This window comes from Lithobates pipiens, unplaced genomic scaffold, assembly GCF_037356315.1.
Source record: "Lithobates pipiens isolate NorthernLeopardFrog02 unplaced genomic scaffold, aLitPip1_a1.2 Scaffold_8, whole genome shotgun sequence".
NCBI classification, from domain to species: domain Eukaryota; kingdom Metazoa; phylum Chordata; class Amphibia; order Anura; family Ranidae; genus Lithobates; species Lithobates pipiens.
This window is the reverse complement of record NW_027507903.1, coordinates 255,227,574-255,248,217: the sequence shown is the minus strand read 5'-3', so window position 1 is coordinate 255,248,217 and position 20,644 is coordinate 255,227,574. Positions and strand designations below refer to the sequence as shown.

General features: G+C 45.0%; 1 protein-coding gene across 2 annotated transcripts in view; it reads right to left on the bottom strand.

Annotated features, from left to right (window-relative positions):
- EEA1 (early endosome antigen 1) overlaps positions 1–20,644 on the bottom strand; it is a 175,420-nt gene that overhangs the window by 127,217 nt on the left and 27,559 nt on the right. Inside the window, exons 2-3 of one of the 2 annotated variants that reach the window (XM_077470781.1) lie at positions 14,096–14,182; positions 5,103–5,231 (exon numbers count right to left, since the gene is read on the bottom strand). In XM_077470781.1, the coding sequence (XP_077326907.1) occupies positions 5,103–5,231; positions 14,096–14,182 (216 nt within the window). The remainder of the gene's footprint in view (positions 1–5,102; positions 5,232–14,095; positions 14,183–20,644) is intronic. The other variant, XM_077470782.1, reaches the window with a different exon arrangement.

Genomic DNA, 20,644 nt, shown 5'->3' with positions numbered 1-20,644 from the left:
TTAACTTGGTTAAGATGATCCTCCTCCCCAAGCTACTCTATTTATTCTGGCATGCTCCCCTTTACATTCCACCCCGCGTTTTTAAATCTATGGAGTCTATACTTAACACTTTTGTGTGGGGCCCCTCCAGACATAAATTATCATGGTAGGCCCTAAAACGCCCTGTTCACCTAGGAGGCACTGCCCTTTCTGACCCTGCATTGTATTACATAGCCTCCCACTTCTACTACTTCAACCACCAAGACAGGCTGCGGTACTTCACTATGGTATGTACGTCCACCGCCAACGTGGTGGCTCACCTCTTCCAGATACTTTTCTTTAATCACCGGGGGTTTCCCCTGCCTTGGCGACAGACGACATATGTTGACACTCCACTACAAAATATAGCAACTGGCACTAGTCACTACTGAGGCCCCCCCCCCCTCCATGCTCATACATCACTGTGGGACAACCCCCAATTGCCTGAACTGATGGCTATCTCCGACCACAACATATGGATAGCCAGGAGCATTATATACCTTTCCCAGGTTATAACAGATGACACGGTAAAATCATTTCAGGCCCTCAATGATGTTTGCCCTTCGGTTATCTCCAGGTTCGACATGCCCTACAATCCCAATTCAGCGCCTCTATCCCTAGGCTGGAGTCAGAGACTTTGGCGGACATGGCTTCGGACAGCGATCCAAAAGGAACTTATTTCATCCCCCTACAACCACCTTCAATTGCCGTCGGGCACCACCCATACCTACCAACTGAAAACTAAATGGGAGGCAGACCTGGGGGGGGGGGCTGGTGGATGAGGAGTGGGGGGAAATATTGGAGTCCTGTAAAAAAGGTTTCCCCCAAACTGTCAGAGAGGCTCACGCACCTCTACATCCTTCACAGATTGTACATCACCCCCTGCCGCCTATTCAAATACAGGCCAGACCCTGGGTCAGCCTGCCCCAGATGTGGCGATCCTGACAGCACTTTCTACCACCTGATATGGTCCTGCCCACCCATCCAGCAGTACTGGTCACAAATTGTCAAATTCCTGCATGGCCGCATGGGCTCCACACTGTCACTCTGCCATTGCCAATGCCTACTTGGCCTCCTCCCCATTCCGGAGGAAGAAAAGTACTTAACCACCTTTCTACAGGAAACCCTCTTCACGGCTAGAATGCAGATAGCCCAACTCTGGCTCAGAGCCAACCCCCTACTATCCAGCAATGGAAAAGGGCGGTGCACATCACTCTCCCTTATAAAAAAAGCTTTATGCCTACACCGAGGATGCCCAGGCAAGTTTAACAAAAATCTGGGACAGATGGGTAGATGACTCCTCCACCTGTTTGGACCAGGAGAAGCCCCCCTCCCTGCACTAGACCTTGGCAATACTCTACGCCCATAACCTTCCACCCCCTCTTAGGCAGCAGGTAACACCTACTACACTGTAAGACAATGGCTCTTGTATCCATCATGCAGGCACGATGAGTCCCCAGGCACTATTACCACTTATAGATTGGTTATACCTGTAACATATTAGGATCATACAAACAACAATGACTGGAATTATCTCAGCAGTAGATGCAATATGTCAGACGTTCCACACCTCTGTTTGGTGCCTGTTGCAACCTGTTTTATGTATGAAAACTCCGTATTGATTATTATGCTCAATAAACTTTATTTTCTAAAAAAAAAAAAAAAAAAAAAAAAAAAAAAAAAGGTGCTTTGGGTAATACGATTTATTATTCGTTTTGGAAGCACACAAGTGTGAATAGTCCCTAAAAGATTGGAAGGACCCTGCAGCATTTCCCTTCCTTGGCTGGAGGTACTTTTCCCTACATATTGAATGTTGAGCAGATTCAATGCACTGACCTGAAATGTTTGGTACAATTGTAAATGGTCGATGGGCAATTCACTACTTTGCTCTCCTTAGCAGGTTCTCCCATCAGGACAACAGTTGGAAGTCAAATGCAGTGATGCTCAACACACGCACTGGTAACTTAGGCATCCAGCACCAGTCTAACAAGATCTGATCCACTTTTCTCTTGACAAGCTTGCAGTGGCAAGATTTCTGGCTCTAAGAAGCCTTACTGTTCATGTTATGCAATCGTATAGCACGAGTAAAAACACTGTCAATTTATCTACAGTATGTTTACGCATTCTTTGCAATGATCATGCAAGATCAACAGTAGGTTTACGCGTTATCAGCAAAGATCATGCAAGATCTATAGTATGTTTACGCATTATCTTCAATTATCATGCAAGATCTACCGTAGGTTTATGCATTATTTGCAATGATCATGCAAAATCTATAGCAGGGATATGCAATTAGCGGACCTCCAGCTGTTGCAAAACTACAAGTCCCATCATGCCTCTGCCTCTGGATGTCATGCTTGTAGTTCTGCAACAGCTGGAGGTCCACTAATTGCATATCCCTGATCTACAGTATGTTTACACATTCTCTGAAATGATCATGCAAGAATAGGCCTGTTGAGGACACCCAAGTCTACGAGGTGTGGGTTATTATATTGGTTTTTCAGTTTGGAAAAATCTCTGGCAACCAGTGCTAAACATTCCTTTTCTATGGAAAAAGCATACAAAACTATCAGTTTGCAGACACTGGACTCATCCGCTGGTTGGTGATCATATGGACCTTCACCAGCACAGCAGTCAAGGACAGGCTTTCTTCTCGACCACAATTCTGCCAGTCTGTGGCTAGGTATACTTAACAAATCTGTAGCCCTGTAAAACTTAAATTTATTTTAAATGCGCATTTAGCCGTTCAGATGGAAATATCCTCAGCATAATTTCAAGCAGGATATGAAAACAGAAAGTGGTATGCAGAGTTGGAAACTGCCAGCATTTTGTCAACCCAAAGATTGAGCTGGTACCATAAAAGATAATGTCTTGTTTGTGAATCCAAAACGAAATAACTGCAGGAATAAACAAGGGCAAAAGCTGCTATGTAGCTTTACTGTCATACAATATCTGTACTTCAGCATTCATGTGATAACGATACATCTCGGGACAGCTAATAAGGCCAGCATTCTAATCTATCAAAGCATGACTGAAAATCAAAGTAGCTGTATTTAATTAGCCATGAAAGTCAATTATTCACAGAATGCATGCATGTAAAACACATTATTGCCATGATGCTGACTTAGAATCTTGGAAACCAAAGCGTGGAGTTTATGCCTAGAAGCAGCTTAGTAATATTCCAGGGATTGGAGATAGAGGACAAATGAAAGGATTTATACACAGAAAAAATAAGCTCCTACAGGGAAGGAAATTTGAGTAATGTGAGTAATAGAACATGAAGGATTATTTGCAGCATAGCGTAAGAATATACTGAACATCATAGGTGCGCGAAGCCTATTGCATTTGGGCAGGGGTGTCAAACTGGCGGCCCTTCAGCTGTTGCAGAACTACAAGTCCCAATATGCCTCTGCCTGTGGGAGTCATGCTCGTAATGGTCAGCCTTGCAATGTCTGATGGGACTTGCAGTTTCGCAACAGATGGAGGGCCGCCAGTTTGACACCTGTGCATTAGGGTGTGCACCCCATATGTATTAAAACATGGACGGTGTCAGTAGGGCAGTAGACAGCGTCAGTACTTCTTTTTTTTTTTTTACAATTTATTTTTTTAGGAGCCCCATTGGCGGGCTTTGGTGAAATATCAGCAGGGGAATCTGAGTCACACAGGGTGATTAGGCTGTGTCCAGGCACACTCGGCACACCCCCTATGCACTCCTGTGCTGAACAGTACAATAAAGTCTTGGTTTTCACCATCAGGTCAAAGTAGCAAAAAATAAATACTTTAATATTACTTGTTCTTTTTAAACCAAAGTTTGTCACTTAAAGGTCTATAATCTTTTTTTCATGAAATAGGTTTATGTTTCTCTCTGCTTCTTTGTAATGTCCCCTATAAACTTCTACTTTTTCTCCTCACTTCCATTTGTTTGGCCATTCAGAAACAAACTGAAAAGCGCAAAATTAAAAGCGCGAATCAACACTCACCCTACCCATTCTACTAACACAAAATTTGCAGAAGGAGCCCAAAGGGTGGTGCATGACAATTAAACTTCCCCTTTATTGGCTCGTAGTATGTCTAGTATGTCACTACGTTCGCGTTTGTTGGCTGACAATTGTGTACCTTTTGTATGCAAGACAAGTTCACGGCACATGCCATTCGGACAAAAGTCTGATGCTTTGTTTGCGGAAAATCCAATTGTGTGTGCGGGGCTTCAGAGAAGCTTTATATTTCGGCACTTAACGGATGTAGAGAAGAGATGGCTGCAGGGAGACAGGTACAACTTATGTACAGTAGAAGGATTTGTTTCATCTCCGTATCACCCAAGGATTGTCCCTTCACTGGCTAAATGTAAGAGTTTACAACCACTTTGAGCCTGGGTTCACACATATGCGATGTCAGACATCGCATGTGATTTACACGCATTGCTGTGATGTCTGTGCAATGTGAGTTTAGCCATACAGTTGCTAAACTCACATTGGATTCGCACAAAAACAGTGCAGGAACCTTTTTTTCCCACTGCACCTCAAAAAGGTAAAAAACCTTCATGAACACATGTAAAAAACGTGCCTAAAGCACACTGCAGATGTAAACCGGCCTTAGTTAGCAGACACACACACACGCACACACACACACAGACACACACACTTTTATATCAACTGACCCGATTTTTATTGAAAGTAAAAAGGGAAACTATTTAGGAAGTAAAAAACTGTATCCATTGAATATTTTTTGTTCTTTTGCTTCCTCGGCCTATCAATCACAGGAAGTTCCTCTGCTGTACCTGAGCCAGAGCAGACAAGCAAAGACAGTCACTATACCGTATAGAGGCCAGTTGAAGTAATGCAGTAAGCAGTATAAGGGCACACATGATTAATGCATATATCTACACGTTTTGGACTGCAGTGTGTAGATTTGAAAATAAAGAACACCCAAGCTGCTACTGATAAAAAAAAAAAAAGAAGAGCACCCAAGCTAAAGCCCTCTATGGTTTTTACAGCATAAGATTAGCGCTTCTAAGGCTGGAGAATTAATGCAGAGATAAACTGAACAATCTACTCAATTGGTTTTGAGAAGCATAAAGGACCCACGGTTGCATCAGGTAGGTCACTATGTGGCTGCGGCCTCCTTGTTCCTGTCTCTTCATGCTCACTCTGGTAATGTGCAGCGAGCTCAGTGGAAGTGACAAACATGGCCATACATAAGGGACAGATGAACCCCTGTGAAATGACATGTCTTTAGGTACTCTGCGCAACATCTTAGCTGATGAACATAACTTATCTCACATGGATAAAGCACATGTTGAAAACACATTTCTGTACATTTTCCTTATCCTGTATAACTTTTGTAGACTTTTTTTGTGTGAAATAAAGCTAGAAACTGAATGGATTTAGTGTACGTGTCAGTTACTAAGAAGGAACTAAAAAAGTAAAGAGTATCTCTAGGGGGGAGATTGGTTAGACCCTCTGTTGAATTTTTATTGCTGTCTGTATCTCCATTGGGGAGAGAGACTATTGAATTTGTTACCAAGACAGAAAAATTTCCCCAGCACAAAAAGTAAGGGAATATCTTCCAAAGTGGACACATATTCCAGAACAATCTAAAGCAGGGATTTTCAACCAGGGTCCCTTCAGATAATTTTGCATGAACGGTCATGTTCGGCTCTCAAATGCTGTGATGTACAATAAGATGGTCGTACGATTGATTAAAAAGAGGCGTTTTTTTTATCCAATTTTCTGATTGTGTGTACTACACTAGGCTTTAGAGGGAGAATTTCCATCACTTTGAGATTTCTTCTCACAACAGAAAGTTTGAGGCTAAGGGAAAATTTCCACAATGATACACAAACAGCAAAAAAATACACTGGCAATGGTTGTCCCTGCACTATCCAAAGCTAAAAATAAAACTTTGCCTATATACAAATTAAAAAACACAAAATGACAAAATTAAAAAATAGGAAATTTGTACTCACCGTAAAATCCTTTTCTCTGGAGTTCATTGACAGACACAGCTCCTTTAATTCTTGACCATAGGGTTATCACGCCACCTTCAGGAGAGGACTAGGCAGAACATGTAAAAACAACAAAGACTGCACAGCACCACCCAGGGGGCGGTCTTTCTGTGTATAACCCCTCACCCTGCTTCCTGCAGCTCAGTTCGTCAAAAAGCAGTACAAACATGAATAGGAGGGGTGGGTGCTGTGTCCGTCAATGAACTACAGAGAAAAGGATTTTACGGTGAGTACAAAAATCCCATTTTCTCTTTCGTTCATTGACGGACACAGCTCCTTTAATTCTTGACATAGGGATGTCCCCAAACAGTGTCAAAAAACAAGGGGTGGAAACAGCAAAAAATAACTTCACCCACCACAAGAGGAGTTGCCATCTTAAAGGGCCGCCATCAAAACCTGCGGCCAACTTATGCATCCAAAGATGCGTTCACAACAAACTTGTAACTTAAAGCGTAAATTGCAACCTTACACAGCCGCTTGCAAAACCTTGCGGCCAAAGCAAGCATATGAAGATACGCTTACGTCAACTTTGTAGAATTTTGTGAAAGTGTGAACAGACGACCAAGTTGCGGCCTTAAACACCTGGGAGACAGACGCTTGATGTCAGAAAGCCCAGGAGGTTCCAATTGTCCTGGTGGAATGAGCCGTGACAATAAAAGCAGGATGAGGTATCGGACCTTGAGTTAGAAGGTCTTCTCACATCGGCAGCCGCCAAGGAACATCCGCCACCAGTCATACTAGGTCAGCATACCAAGTACGGCGAGGCCAATCTGAGGCAATCAGAATTACTGGAATCCCCTCGGCCCCCACTCTGTAGCAGACATGGCAGGAGCTTTAGTGGGGGGGGGGGGGCATAAATCAGCCGATAATACAACTATTGAGCCACCAACGTGTCTGACAAACTTCTGCACCTTCCGATTGAGCAGGGAGGCCAAGAGATCCACATCTGGTGTGCCCCACTTTAGGCAAAGGAGCTGGAATACATCCGGATGCAACGGCCATTCTCCTGGGTCCAACATCTGACGACATAGGTAGTCCACCTGCCAGTTTTCCACGCCCGGAATGTATATAGCTGACAGGGTCAGCACGTGCTGCTCTGCCCACTGGAGGATGTGAGCGACCTCTTGTGCTGCAGCGGAGCTCCTTGTTCCTCCTTAGTGGTTGACGTACGCCACCACCGTGGCGTTGTCCGACTGGATCCTGACTGGACGCCCCTGAAGGCTCCTTGACCATGTGGAGAGCCACCTCCTGATCGCCCCCGAAGCTCGAGCACATTGGTCGTGGGAAGAATCCCAACTGCCGATCAAAGGCCCTGGGCCGACTGTATGCCCAAAATTTCCATCCCCAACCGGACAGGCTGGCGTCCGTTGTGATCACCGTCCAATGGAGAGGAAGGAACGATCTCCCGGACCGATGGGCCGGAGACCTCAGCTACCAGAGAAGGGAATCTCTGACTAGCTGGCTCACCCGAATTTGGAAATCCAGGGATAACGGAGATTTGTCTCATTTTGACAAAATCTCCTTTTGCAGGACTCGAGTGTGAAATTGAGCGTATGGTACCGCTTCGAAAGTGGCTACCATGAGGCCCAGAACTTGAACGCAGAAGCGCAGGGACAACCACCTGCAGTTCACCAACAGCTTCACCGCAGCTTGAAGAGTCTGCAGCTTGTCTCAAGAGAGAAAAACTCTCTCTTCTGAGGAGTCCAGCAGTAAGCCCAGGTACTCCAGGCTTTGAGTCGGCACTAACACCGACTTCTTTAGGCTCAGCACCCAACCAAACTCCCGGAGAGTCTGTATGGTGATCGCTATATCCTCCCTTAATTCTGAGGAGGAAGCTGCTCTCAGAAGGAGGTCGTCTAGGTAACCCACGATTGTGATCCCATGTTGCCTTAACAACGTCAGAATTGGAGCCAACACCTTAAGTAAAGACCAGTAAAGACTCAGGGTGCTGACGCCAGGCCAACTGTAAATCGCAGAAACTTCTGATGCCTGAGGAATATGGGTACATGTAAGTAAGCGTCCTTAATATCCAAGGATGCCAGGAAGTCCCCCTTATGGAGTGCAGCGACCACAGAGCGAACTGATTCCATCCTGAACCTTTGCACTTTCACAAAGCTGTTGAGGGCCTTCAAGTCCAAGATTGGACGTACCCCTTCCTTTTTAAGGACTACAAACAGATTGGAGTAGAATCCTTTAAATCTTTCCAGCATTGGTGCAGGTACTATCACCCCTTGCACCAGCAGGTCTTGTACTGCCCCGAACAGGGCTTCCCGACGAGCTGGAAGCAGATGCAGGTTGGAGGGAAAAAATCTGTTTGGTGGACAAGAAAGAAACTATCTTGTATCCCGATGAAACCAGTTTGCAGACCCATTGGTCGGACAGTAGGAAGGTCCACCGAGCTGCAAACTCCCGAAGGCGACCCCCCCACCCGAGAATCGGGTGGGGGCAAACCTTCATGCGGTGACATTTTTGCTTGCAGACTTTTTTGGCTTGGGAAACCAGGGACCTTGTCTACAGCGTGACTCCTTACCCTTCCTGGACTGTGGGAGCAATGTGCTCTTCCCACTGGTAACATTTTTAATAATGTCATCCAGCGAAGCTCCAAACAGCCTCTCACCCTGGAAGGGAAAATCCGCCATTGATTTTTTCTTTTAGATGCCTGGTCCGCAGACCAGCATTTCAGCCAAATCAGGCACCGTAGCACCAATGCCGATACTGTTGCTCTAGAGAGCAGGGGGACCGTATCCATGGTCATATTACAGACATACTTAAGGCCATGCACCAACTGATCTGCCAGTTCTACGCAGACTGGGGAAGTCTGTTGCTTCTCCAATTCAGGGTGTGAAAAAATCTTTGCCCATTCAGTAAGCATCTGCAACACCAAGGCCGTGGCCAGCACAGGTCGTAACGCCAGCCCCACCACCGTAAACATGGACCGGGCCACTGCTTTGGCCCTCCTGTCGGCAGGGTCTTTGAAGGCAGGAGGCCCTTCTACCAGAATCGTGGTTACTTCATTTAACCTGGATACCGGAGGGTCAGTGACCGGAGGAGATGCCCATTTTTTCATGAGGCTCTCCTCAAAGGGGTAATGCACTGCCATTCTTCTTGGGACTGTAAAGGCCTGTTGAGGGCTTCCCCATTCCTTGTAGATGAACTTACCAAAATAAGTCAAATACTTAGGTGTGTGGGCTGGTTTGCGGGACCCAAAAGGAACCGTCACCTCAGCAGAAATCCCTCCTGCATCCTGTATCTTCAGGGTATCCCTCACCGCTGTGATAAGTGCTCCTACTATTACTTTTTCCTGCGCTAACCCAGGCACAGAGTCATTCTCACTGTCCAAACTGTCCTGGTCTGCATCCTCTGCCACGTCAGAACAGGGGCCGCCAGTCATCTCGTGGCCCGAGTCTGAATCAGAGTTCTCCCCAGAAGAGAGGGGGGGGCAGGGGGCAGGGGGCGTTTTTACCCCCCTTGCGTCCGCAGGCCCATTCCACCCTGGCAGCAAAGGTCTCCAGGACCGACGACAAAGCATCCATTTGCACCGCATTTTTGCAGGTGAGCCGGTTGCAATAGCAGGGATGTCTGGGGAAGAAGCTCCAGCTTCTGTTGCCATGCTGACCCTCACTCGCCTGCCACAACTTAGGGGCTTAAGGCAAGGTACACAAAATCCCACCCTCCTAGCTGCTCGCAGACTGAGGGGCCCCCCCGCAGGACTCACCACCCTGACCGAGTACTACACTGTACTGCCGCCATCTGCTCTGCCCTGCGTCAGTCATGAAGTGCTCACAGTAAAATCTGCGCTGTTCTGAAGTATACAGTCACCAGAACTAGAGGTAAACCACGCTAAGGCTACAAGAAAATGGCCACCGGCCGTCCCAGCAAAAAATCACCAAGAAAATGGCCGCCGAACCTTCTAGAAAATGGCTGACAGCATATACACCGCATAAGGCTACAGGAAAATGGCCACAGTCCGTGCGGCGGCCTCCCCTCATGGCAAACAGCCTGCGTACCTTACTGTGAAGGAAAAAAAGCAAGGAAAGAAAGAGTGGACTCTTTCTGCCAGTGCAGCCCCCCCCCCCCGGCCAAGGCCCGGAGCCCCCCTGGAGGACCCCCGGCCAGGTACATACACCACCCCTCATGCCCAGTCACACAGTGGCCCCAGCAGGGGGAGGAGGGAATGAGGGAGAAAGGAAAGGGAGAGCGAGAGTGAGAGACCCCTAGTCGACCTCCCAGGGAATGCCCAGCTACTCCATCCTGCCGATGCAGGGGGAGCCGTACTTACCCCTCCTGTCGGGATTGCTGGACGCATTCTACCACAGACCCATCCCCCAAGCAGTACGGGGTGGCTGTTGGCTATGGCAAACTGACACAGACAGCAGTAGCCCGGCCAAATGTGTGCCCCGGAGCATATAGCTCACCGGTCGCCCCTGGACCAGAAGGGCCCTGTCGCGGCCGACCCAGCACATAGCTAGAGTCTGCTCACACTCGATGGCCAGGCTGGGGAGACTACAAGGATCTATATTATACAGCCTGTCACCCAGCCCGGCTGTTGATTGTAGATCACAGGATCAAAATTGCAGAAAAAAAAAAAGAAAGAAAAAATTCCCAGGACCAATGGTCCCCTCAGGGAGCCATGTCCTTCTACACTAGGCAGGAAAAAAACTGAGCTGCAGGAAGCCGGGTGAGGGGTTATAGCCAGAAGGACTACCCCCGGGGCGGTGCTGTGCAGTCTTGCTGTTTTAAAATGTTCTGCCCAGTCCTCTCCTGAAGGTGAAGTGATAACCCTAAAGTCAAGAATTAAAGGAGCTGTGTGTGTCAATGAACGAAAGAGAAACTATCATTTATTGATCTGTACTGAAAACAACAAAAACAAATAATACTGTTATTGGTTAAAAAAAAAAAAAAAAAAAAAAAAAAAAAGGGAAATAATTAGCCTGTATTCCCAGAGAAAGGAGAGCTCAGCAGCCCAAGGCTTATAGTTTATAGCAGAAAAAGGTTTAGTGTTTAAGTGGTTAAACTTTTTTCACTTAAACACAAAGTCTATTCCATTGACAAATTGTTACAATGTTTATACTTAAATTCAACTGTAAGGCCCCTTTCACACGGGACGGATCAGTAATGATCCGCCCCGTGATGATCCGCTTGCGCCTGTCCGTATTCATCCGATCCGCTCTGCAGATGGATAGAAAAATAGGATTTTCCTCCGTCTGCAGAATCGGACAATTGTGGAGGCGGACAATAGCGGGTGTCTGCGGATGTTCATCCGCAGACACCCGCTATGCCATAGGAATGCATGTATGTCCATATTTCATCCGCAAATGGATGGATGAAATACGGACATACTGTCCGCATTTGTGTGAAAGGGGCCAAAGACTGTTTTAATTCTTGGCAGACTGCCCAGTTTTTCTCTTCCTTTCTTTTGATGGCTGTGGCTTCAGAAGAGCAGAAAGAATTCTTTGCATAGAAAGAATTGTGAAACACTTTAGTCAATATCGCGATAACGATTCTTGACGATCAATTGTGCAGCTCTAGTTAATAGGGATTGATTTACTAAAGGCTCAATAGACTGTGCACTTTGCAAAGTGCAGTTGCACTCTGCAAGAGTAGTTGCTCCAGAGCTTAAATGAGCAGAAGTTCTGCTGACTTACATCATCCAATCATGTGCAAGCAAAAATGCAGTTTTTCTTTTAATTTTCCTTGCAGATTGAGTAGTCTTTGCAAAGGAAATCTTTACCTCATTTACGAAGCTCTGGAGCAACTGCACTTTGCAAAATTCGTCTATTTGCCTTTAGTAAATCAACCCCATAGTCTCTATAGCACAACAGGCACTTTTTCCTACACCAAGCAACGTCTCTTACTAAAACCTAGTACACACGGGCCGAATGTCGAGCGACATCAGCCGATTCAATAAAAACCGATAGACATTCAGCCCGTGTATATGTAATACAGCCGGGTCAGCTTCTGTCAGACGAGCATGCTGGAAAACCAGCAGCCAATGGCTGAGACGCTGACCGGAGTGTTCTGCTGGGGGTGTGGGGGGGGGGGGGGGGTCATCCACCTATCATAACACAAAGGAACAGCAGGGGACACTTCCTGTCCCCAGCAAATGCCTGTCACTTGGACAGCATGTGGGGGAAAATCTACCCAATGCAGGACACCGCAATAAAGTCCTGACAGATATGCTAACCTGCTTTCACTTTCCACAAAGGCAAGAAAGGAAGAGAAGGAACATAGGATTTTTGTACTTGGTATAAAATCTATTTCCTTTTTGAGTCCACTGAAGTCTTTCAAATTCATGTTATACTGCTGCCTAATAAAAGGACTGGTCACTGGCAAACATAAAAACTACAGCCCAGCCCAAGACAACACCTACTACTATTGGCACATCTCCATTTTTTAGCAAAGCAGTATCAAGAGCAATAATATAAACACAGGAGACGTAAGACGCAATCCCTTTTCTTTCTTATTGAGGGATCCAAGAAGTCTTTCACCTTTGGGACAACCAAAAACAGACAACTGAACAAAAAATAAACAGTAACAGGCTCAAGAAAAGAACAGAGAACTGGGGGCTACAGCAGCTCAAAGAACCGCTTGAAAGACCTTATGCCGTGTGTAAACAATTACAACGGACAAAATGCCACGTATGCTCAGAATGAAATTACGAGACGAAAGCTATTGGCTACTGGCCAGTTTATAGTCCCGTTTTACATGTTCTATGTCACCGCGTTCAGAACAATTACATTTTCCGACAACTTTGTGTGACCGTGTGTATGCTAGACAAGTTTGTCCGTCAGAAAAAATAAAACGGATTTTGTCATTGGAATGTCCGACCGTATGTACAGGGCATTCCAGGGTAGAAGCCCCTAAAATTCACACCATGTGAAGTACACCTTCCATGATGACATGATAGACCTTGCAAGAAGTAGACTTCCTAGTTTCTAACAGTGTGGCAATAACTGATTCAGAGATGCTCCTGTCCCTCAGAGCCTAGGTTTCAGCCATGCCACTAAAGTCAGCAAATGTGAAGCAGGATGTCAGATGATCAGGTAGAGCCCATGCAGCATCCATCAGGAGTTTTACCAGGTTGGAGCATTACATCCATCTGGGCCAATCCAGTGCAATGAGGATCACCAAAATGCTGCAGAAACAGCTAAACTGCCTTAAACACCCAAATGTTGATCAGGAGGTATGATTCCCCTGACAACTAAATTCCCTAAACTAATAAGGACTCCTCCTCAGCCAAACAGAATTACTCCTGGACTGGAAAGTACTAACATGGGATGAGAAGTTAATCTTGAGGGACTAGACCCAGAAACTCCAAATGAGTCAGTTCCAACAATAATTTCTGAAGGTTCAGGATCCATCTGAGCAACTAAAATGTCTGGGTCACATTGTCTGACAGAGCCTGAGCCAACTGTTCTATCCTCAGGAGGTCAGCTAAGCTGCACACACTGGGGATGCCATGAGAGTACAAGAGGGATAGTACTGGGACCTGCAAATCCAAGGTGCAAATAAACTTAAAAGTGCAGGGGACCCACAGCAAACTGTAGAAAATGCTGATGTGCTATAAAAAAGGGGACATGCAAGTACGTGTCCTCGATGTTCAAGCGATCCAATAGCAAACCTGGTGGATTCCATGCAGATTACTGAGCTCAAATTAAGACATTCAATAGTAGGTGCGGATATCCTGGAATGCACTAAAGCTTTTTGCTTGCCACAGTCCAATCCTCCTGTAGATGGCCGTATAACTGGAAGCTGAAAGATTTCCTATGTCCGTTAACAAACATGTAGTTGAGAAAAGAAAAAAAATTCCACCCGAATTGTATACGCCAATACAACAAGCAGTTCTTTTTTCTAAGGGGGTAATATTGCCTTTCCAGGGATACCTAAATGTGATGATAAGTGTGAAAAGGCTGCAAGGAGAGTTCTCACCAGCTGTTCTTTAGTGCACCAATGTAAATGTGTTATTGACAATCATGAATTTTGGCAAGAAACATTGTGTACATGCTCAAATCATTAGGGATTAAGCAATCTACACTCAACTGAGAGGTCAACAAAGTAAACAATAAAACTGACCTCAGAGGAGCTTTCATTGTTAACGGTGTTTCCAGGAGGTGAAGAAGGATCCGTTTCAGAATTCTGAGTGCCAACTCTCCCAGGAGTCTGAGCAAAAGAACATAAACAAAATAATGTAAGATTAATTAGTAGAGAACTTTCAGTCATCATTGCTAAATAACAATTTTTTTTGTTTTTTTTATTGCTGTGAAAACGAATAATAATAATAATAATAATAATAATAATAATAAAAAAAAATGCTGCCACCTAGGGCCTAGGCAAAAGATCTCATAGGGAATGAAAGTCTGCAATACTTACCTGCTTCAATGTTCCTGGGTCCTTAGCCAGCACTGGCATTTTCTAGTGGCATCTTCTGGGTGCCAAGCTGTGGCCATCTTCATTGGGGAAACCCGCTGACAGCTGATAAGTCATCAGATGTTCAGGATGCCGCAGCAGCCCGCTCCTTAACAACCATCCAGTCACGGTTTGTTAAGAAAAAAAATAAAATGCAAAAAGCATGCAAAAAAAACACACAACACTTGCATTTTTGGTGCAGATCCATTGAAGTCTATTATGCACAAAATGCAATCTGCTGTGGGAAAAAAAAAATCTCGGACCCTTTTCAAAAATGCAGCAGCTGAAAAATGCATACATGTGAATGTATCCCATAGGAAACCATGTTAAATGGAATGTAGTGTGTTTCTGCAAAACGCACAAAAAAACGCATAGGTGTAAACCTAGTCTTACGGACTTCCTTCAGAAATATTAGTTCCTTGGCTGTCATGCTGATCCAGTGATCTCAGTACTTTCTGAGTCACTGAGCTAGATTAGGTATACAAATAAGGAGTTCTGTCTGTACGCTGATGTCACCTGCAGTATGCTTGTTCCACACCAATGTCTTACAAACTACTAAAGGCAGAGACAGCCTCATTCTTTTAATCGTCCCTCTCTTACTTTACTACAGACCTTTACAGATTTCCATTTAGATAAATGTAGAGCTGTCACTTATTAGAAAGCACAGTATGCTCTGCAGTCTAAATTTTGTGCAAGTGCCCTACATTTAAACTTACTTGCAAAACACCAATGTTATGTAAGCAACGAAAAATAATTATATAAAAACAATAAATAGTTTATTAGTTATATTTTTAATTAAAGTGTGGAAAAAAAAATAAAAATAAATAAATAAAAACACATTTAAAATGAGAACTAAAGTCCTGCAACAAGCATTCTCTAGGAATAATGGCGCGTACACACAAAGATCGTTTTTCGAGAAAAAAAAATAAAAATCAGACGGACCTAGAAATAGAACATGTTTCAAATCTATCCAACGGACTAAAACCAGGAAAACCGTTAGTCTGTGTGCTGGTCCGACGGTCCAAATACGACACAAGGGAAGCTATTGGCTACCAGCTATTGAACTTAATTGTTTAGTCGCGTTTACGTCATCACGTTCAAAACGAATGGACTTACGAACGGACTTCGCCCTTGTACACACGGCCGGAAATTCCGACCACAAAATCGATCGGATTTTTTACGAAACTGCTGTTGCATGCACACGGTCGTACAAAGTTGTCAGAAAATCCGATTGTTCGGAACGTGATGACTTTCGTTGGTTTCCGACGGGACTACGTTCAGCCTAGTAGCCAATAGCTTTGCTCTTGTACTTTGATCCGAGCATGCTGGCACTTTGTCCGATCGGAATTCTCTAGAGACGATTGGACAAAGTCCGATCGGATCATGTTGTCGGAAAATTTGAGATCCTGCTCTCCAATTTTTTCAGTCAGAATTACCGACGGAAAAAGTCCGATAGAGCCCACACACGATCGGATTTTCTGAAAATATAATCCGATTGGACCGTTTCCGTCGGATGTTCCGTTGCGTACAAGGGCTGAGTCCGTTTGTGTGTGGCCAAGTCTGTTTGTTCGGAAAGTCAGTCGGAACTCCGCTGAAAGTCCGTCGGGAAGACCGTCAGACCTAGTCTGCCGGAAAGTCCGGTCATGTGTATGTGGCCAAAAAAACAATCTTTCACAGCTACTAGTGTTTTTTTTCTCTTCTGTGTACATCCTGTCTCATTCTTGAAACTCCAAGTACAGAGACAGTGACAATGGAACTTTAGATTACAGTGGACTTTACATCCACCGCTCCATACAAGGGTAATGAATGGTCCAAACGGGTCCATCCAAAAAAATCTGATCAGTCGGCCCGTGCGAAATAGGCCCTACTGTCCATCCAACAGGTAGAGGCACTCAAGCATTTCCATACTCCATCTCACAACATTTATAATTTTTATCTTTTTTTTACCCTTTCCCCTCTGAATTTCATACAGTTTAAACTGCTTGGTTAGCAGTAACCACTGTTTCTAAGAAAGAAATCTCTGCTATTTCTAAGAAACGTCTTTACTGCAGAAGCAACCACTTCCCTAAAAAGCAATAATTTACTATAGGATATAGTTCATTCTTAATTCTTATCAAGAATCTTACAAATTTATAATAGAAATACAGTACATACTGGGTTACAATGCTGAGTGCCGACACAACACTAAAAAGTATCAGTGTATTTGCAAACATTGTGAATAAATGAAAGTGATTGTAAAGTCTTGTTTTATTTTTTTCTCTAAAAATAATAAACATGTTATACTTACCTCTGTGCAGTGGCTTTGCACATGGCAGCCCAGAGCCTCCTCTTCTCGGGTCCCTCTTTGAGTTTCCTGACTAAGGATGAGCTCCGGCGTGTTCGCATACGCCACGTGCAGAGCCCGCCAGGAAGTCGGCACTGTGCTAATCACAGGCAGGGAGACATTGTCCCAATGCGCGGCTGCAGAGATTGGGAAATGTCTCACTGCCTGTGATTAGCGCAGCACAGTGCCAACATCCTGGCGGGCTCTGCATGTGCTGTATGCCAACACGCCGGAGATCATCCTTACTCCTGACCCCTCCCCTCCTGTTGAAGTGCCCCCAAAGCAAGCAGCTTGCTATAGGAGCACCCGAGCTGAGTCAAAGCTCCGTGTGTCCATTTAGACATGGAGCACAAGTTCAGGCCTGCCCCCACTCTCTCCTGATTGGCAGACTTTGATTGACAGCAGCGGGAGCCAATAGCGCCCACTGCTGTGTCTCAGCCAATCAGGAGGAGAGCCCCGGACCGCCGAGGGATTCGTGGACATCACTGGGGAGAGATGGGGCTCAGGTAAGTATTAGGGGGGCTGCCGTTAAAGCGGAAGGCCATGCAAAAACTAAAATCCCTGCATCTATAGCCCCCAATAGTCTAACACTAACCTACCTAGCCTTGAAAAGAAAAAAAAAAATCAGTATACATACCATTTGTGCAGGCGATCCAACCTGATCTCTAGCAGCAGAAGCTCTGCTGAGTACATGTCCGACAACGGCTGTGAAATGAATGGGAGGTGACGTCACTCATAGAGTTACTATAGGGCTTCCGTTGATGGATGTGTCCTCTGCACCCACCCACACAGCGAAGCTGCGGCTAACAGCTCAGCATGGGATCAGAGCTTCTGCCTCTGGAGATTGGGTCAGATCGCCTGTAGAAAAGGTATGTATGCTGATTTTTTCTTTTCAGGGCTAGATAGGTTAGTGTTAGAATGCTGGTGGCTCCCTAAGAACTGGCAAAAAGAGGAAAGTCCACCAATTTGGGAATGGATTGATGCGGTAGAAGAAACTTACCAAATGGTCAGACGTAGGGATGGATATGAGGATAAAGACCTGGCAATAGATAGTTGGCAGAAGTGGAAAAAGTTTAAAAAAACCTGGAGCTACGTTGAGCAGGTTAGAATATAAAGGGAGGAGGCCTGATTGAGGCTTGACGTTTAGTGTCTTGTTGCGTGCTCTGGGCTTCCTTTTCCTTTCTTCTATTCGCATAGGAAATAAAAGAGGGTGGGGGGAATCGGGGGGGGGGGGGTAAAATAATGGGAAGAAGCAGTGCGAGGGTGGGTATGGGCTAAATACTAGGGATAGTATAGGATAATTGGGCTCTATTTTTTATATATATATATATATATATATATATATATATATATATATATATATATATATATATAACGAATAAAGACTATTGTTGGTAATGTTAATTTAAAAGATGAGCTACAATGATGTGAAGATGAGGAAAACAAAATGAACGTTAAGTTGATTTGCCCTCGCAGATAAATTCGCTGATGTAGCAAAAAAAAAAAAAAAGAATGCTGGTGGCTATATATTTTAGTTTTTGCATGGACTTATTATTATTATTCAGGATTTATATAGCGCTAGCAATTTACGCAGCGCTTTACAATAGAATTCCACTTTAAGATTTAAAAAAAACCTGACTTTATAACCACTTTTAAAGTGGTTGTAAAGTCCAAATGTTTTTACCTTAGTGTATTCCCTGTATTATGGTAAGAAGTACCCCACTACTTTTTCTTGACCACCCCAGATTGCCCACCATCAAGCCTCAGATAAAAAATTGCAGGGTCTCCTTACTTTTGAAAGCTATCCATAAACGAGGCATTATGGCCTTTTCCGATCTCCAGGGGTACATGACAGGGGTGTCCTTTCACACGTTGTTTGCCCTAGCCATTGAGCCAGCAAATCAGCCTACATCCAGTCATTAAAAGGGATGGAGATTGCCAACTTTCATCATAAGCTCATCTTTTTTGCTGAGAATGTCCACTTATTTATAACTTCCACCCATATCTCTACTTCCAACTTACTCCACACTCTTAATTACTTTACATAACTCCCCAGTCTTGAATTCAACCAATCGAAATCCAGGGCTCTTAATGAAGTTCTAAAGCCTCAAAATCTTTTACTTTAATGCATTCCCTGCATTTAGTTAAAAGATGACCCTGTATTTGTATTGACCGCTCACCCCCTCTATACTTACCTGAGCCCAATCCCGATCCAGCACTTTGCCCGTCTGCAGCGGCCCTCTCCTTCCTCTGTACTCACAGAGGCAGCAGCCATTGCCTCCTGCTACCATCAAATCCTGCGAGCAGAGAGAGGGTGGATGGGGAGAGTCGCGCTTTGTGACAAAAAAGATGCACACAGGTGAACGAACCCCCATAGAAAGGGCATCCTCCATGGTGGTGCACCGAGAAGAGGAGGGGCCCAGAGCACCGGTAGAGGTACCAGAGACAAAGAGGTTCATGACTGCTCTGTGCTATACCATTACACAGAGCAGGTAAGTATAACAGGTTTAATATGTTAATAAAAGAATATTAAGCTTTACCATAACTTTAATCTTACCCTAGTGCTACATGAGCTCCAGTCCTTACAAACTTAATTCCCTTTCACTTAGTTTAATACCCAGATAAGGGTAAGTAGTATGTCGTCTAATTAGTACATATGAGGCCCTCTATCAAGCCAACTATCCCGCTATGCTTAGAAAACTTTCTGCCCTCATGACTCAGCAGTCTCCCCTTGCATATTTACTTATCATTTATAGCACCAACAATTTACACATCAGTCCCTACCATCAAGCAGCTTACACTCCAAGGTCCTTAAATCACATTCATACATACACATACTAGGGCCAATTTAGACAGGAGCCAATTTGCCTACCAGCATGTCTTTTGGAGTATGGGAGGATACTGCAGCATTTAGAGGAAACCCACACAGGCATGGGTAGTGCCATGGTTGGGATTTGAACCAAAGATCTAAGTGCTGGCAGGCAGAAGTACTAACCACTTAGCCATTCATCCCAATTGGCCCAGACGAAAATATCATGCTACGGGGAAAATCCCAACCTGGGTTGGATTGGATTGAAATCCTCTCCCTATAGAGAACATTCTGTAATCTTGAACTTTATTTTGCCTGAAGCTGAAGCATGAAGTTATTTATTTGATTTGCCATTCTACTTTTTATCCCACAATCCTTTAGAAGGTGGTCCAATTTAAATCTTACCTATTTGCATGAGCTTGCAGGTCCTAATGGCCTTCTCCACACTAAATGAGAGGCACAAATTTCTGAGATCTGTGGTATTCAGTTATTTGCAGAATAAACATTTCTAAAATGCTACCATTCATGTGCATAACTCCATGGACCAACTCTTGTCCTTTGAACATGCGTTTTAAAGAATTCTAGTCTTGTGGACCCATTTCCAAATTGTGCATACACAATAACTAAAACTTTATCCTCGAAAAAGCCAGGGGGCGAGTCCGGATGTAGAGGGAACAAGACGTGTTCCAGAGGAGCTCCGCTAATCCTGCACTACTAATCCCTGGAGAGTCTCCAAACTCTCCTTAGACGTTGCCGGACATCACCTACACCGGCCCCCCTTCAGGAATTGTGGAGTTCAGCCGGCCGATTAAGTCTCCACGGGGCCGCGACAGGCTCTACACTCCGGAGGCCCGCAGTCATCTTGAGGCCTACATTGCCTCCGACATCCACGGGATCGGGTGCCGCAATCTGCGGGAGGTAAGGTGGCGAATCACTGTGCATGGGCATCGGCCGTCCCTGGGAGGAGGCAGGTCAGTGAGGGGGACTGGAAGATCGAGGGGGATCCACGGAGGCCGTTCCCGAACACTGGCGGCCGCCGCCATCTTGCGGCCTAACGAACCACAGCCATCTTTCTCCCTAACTG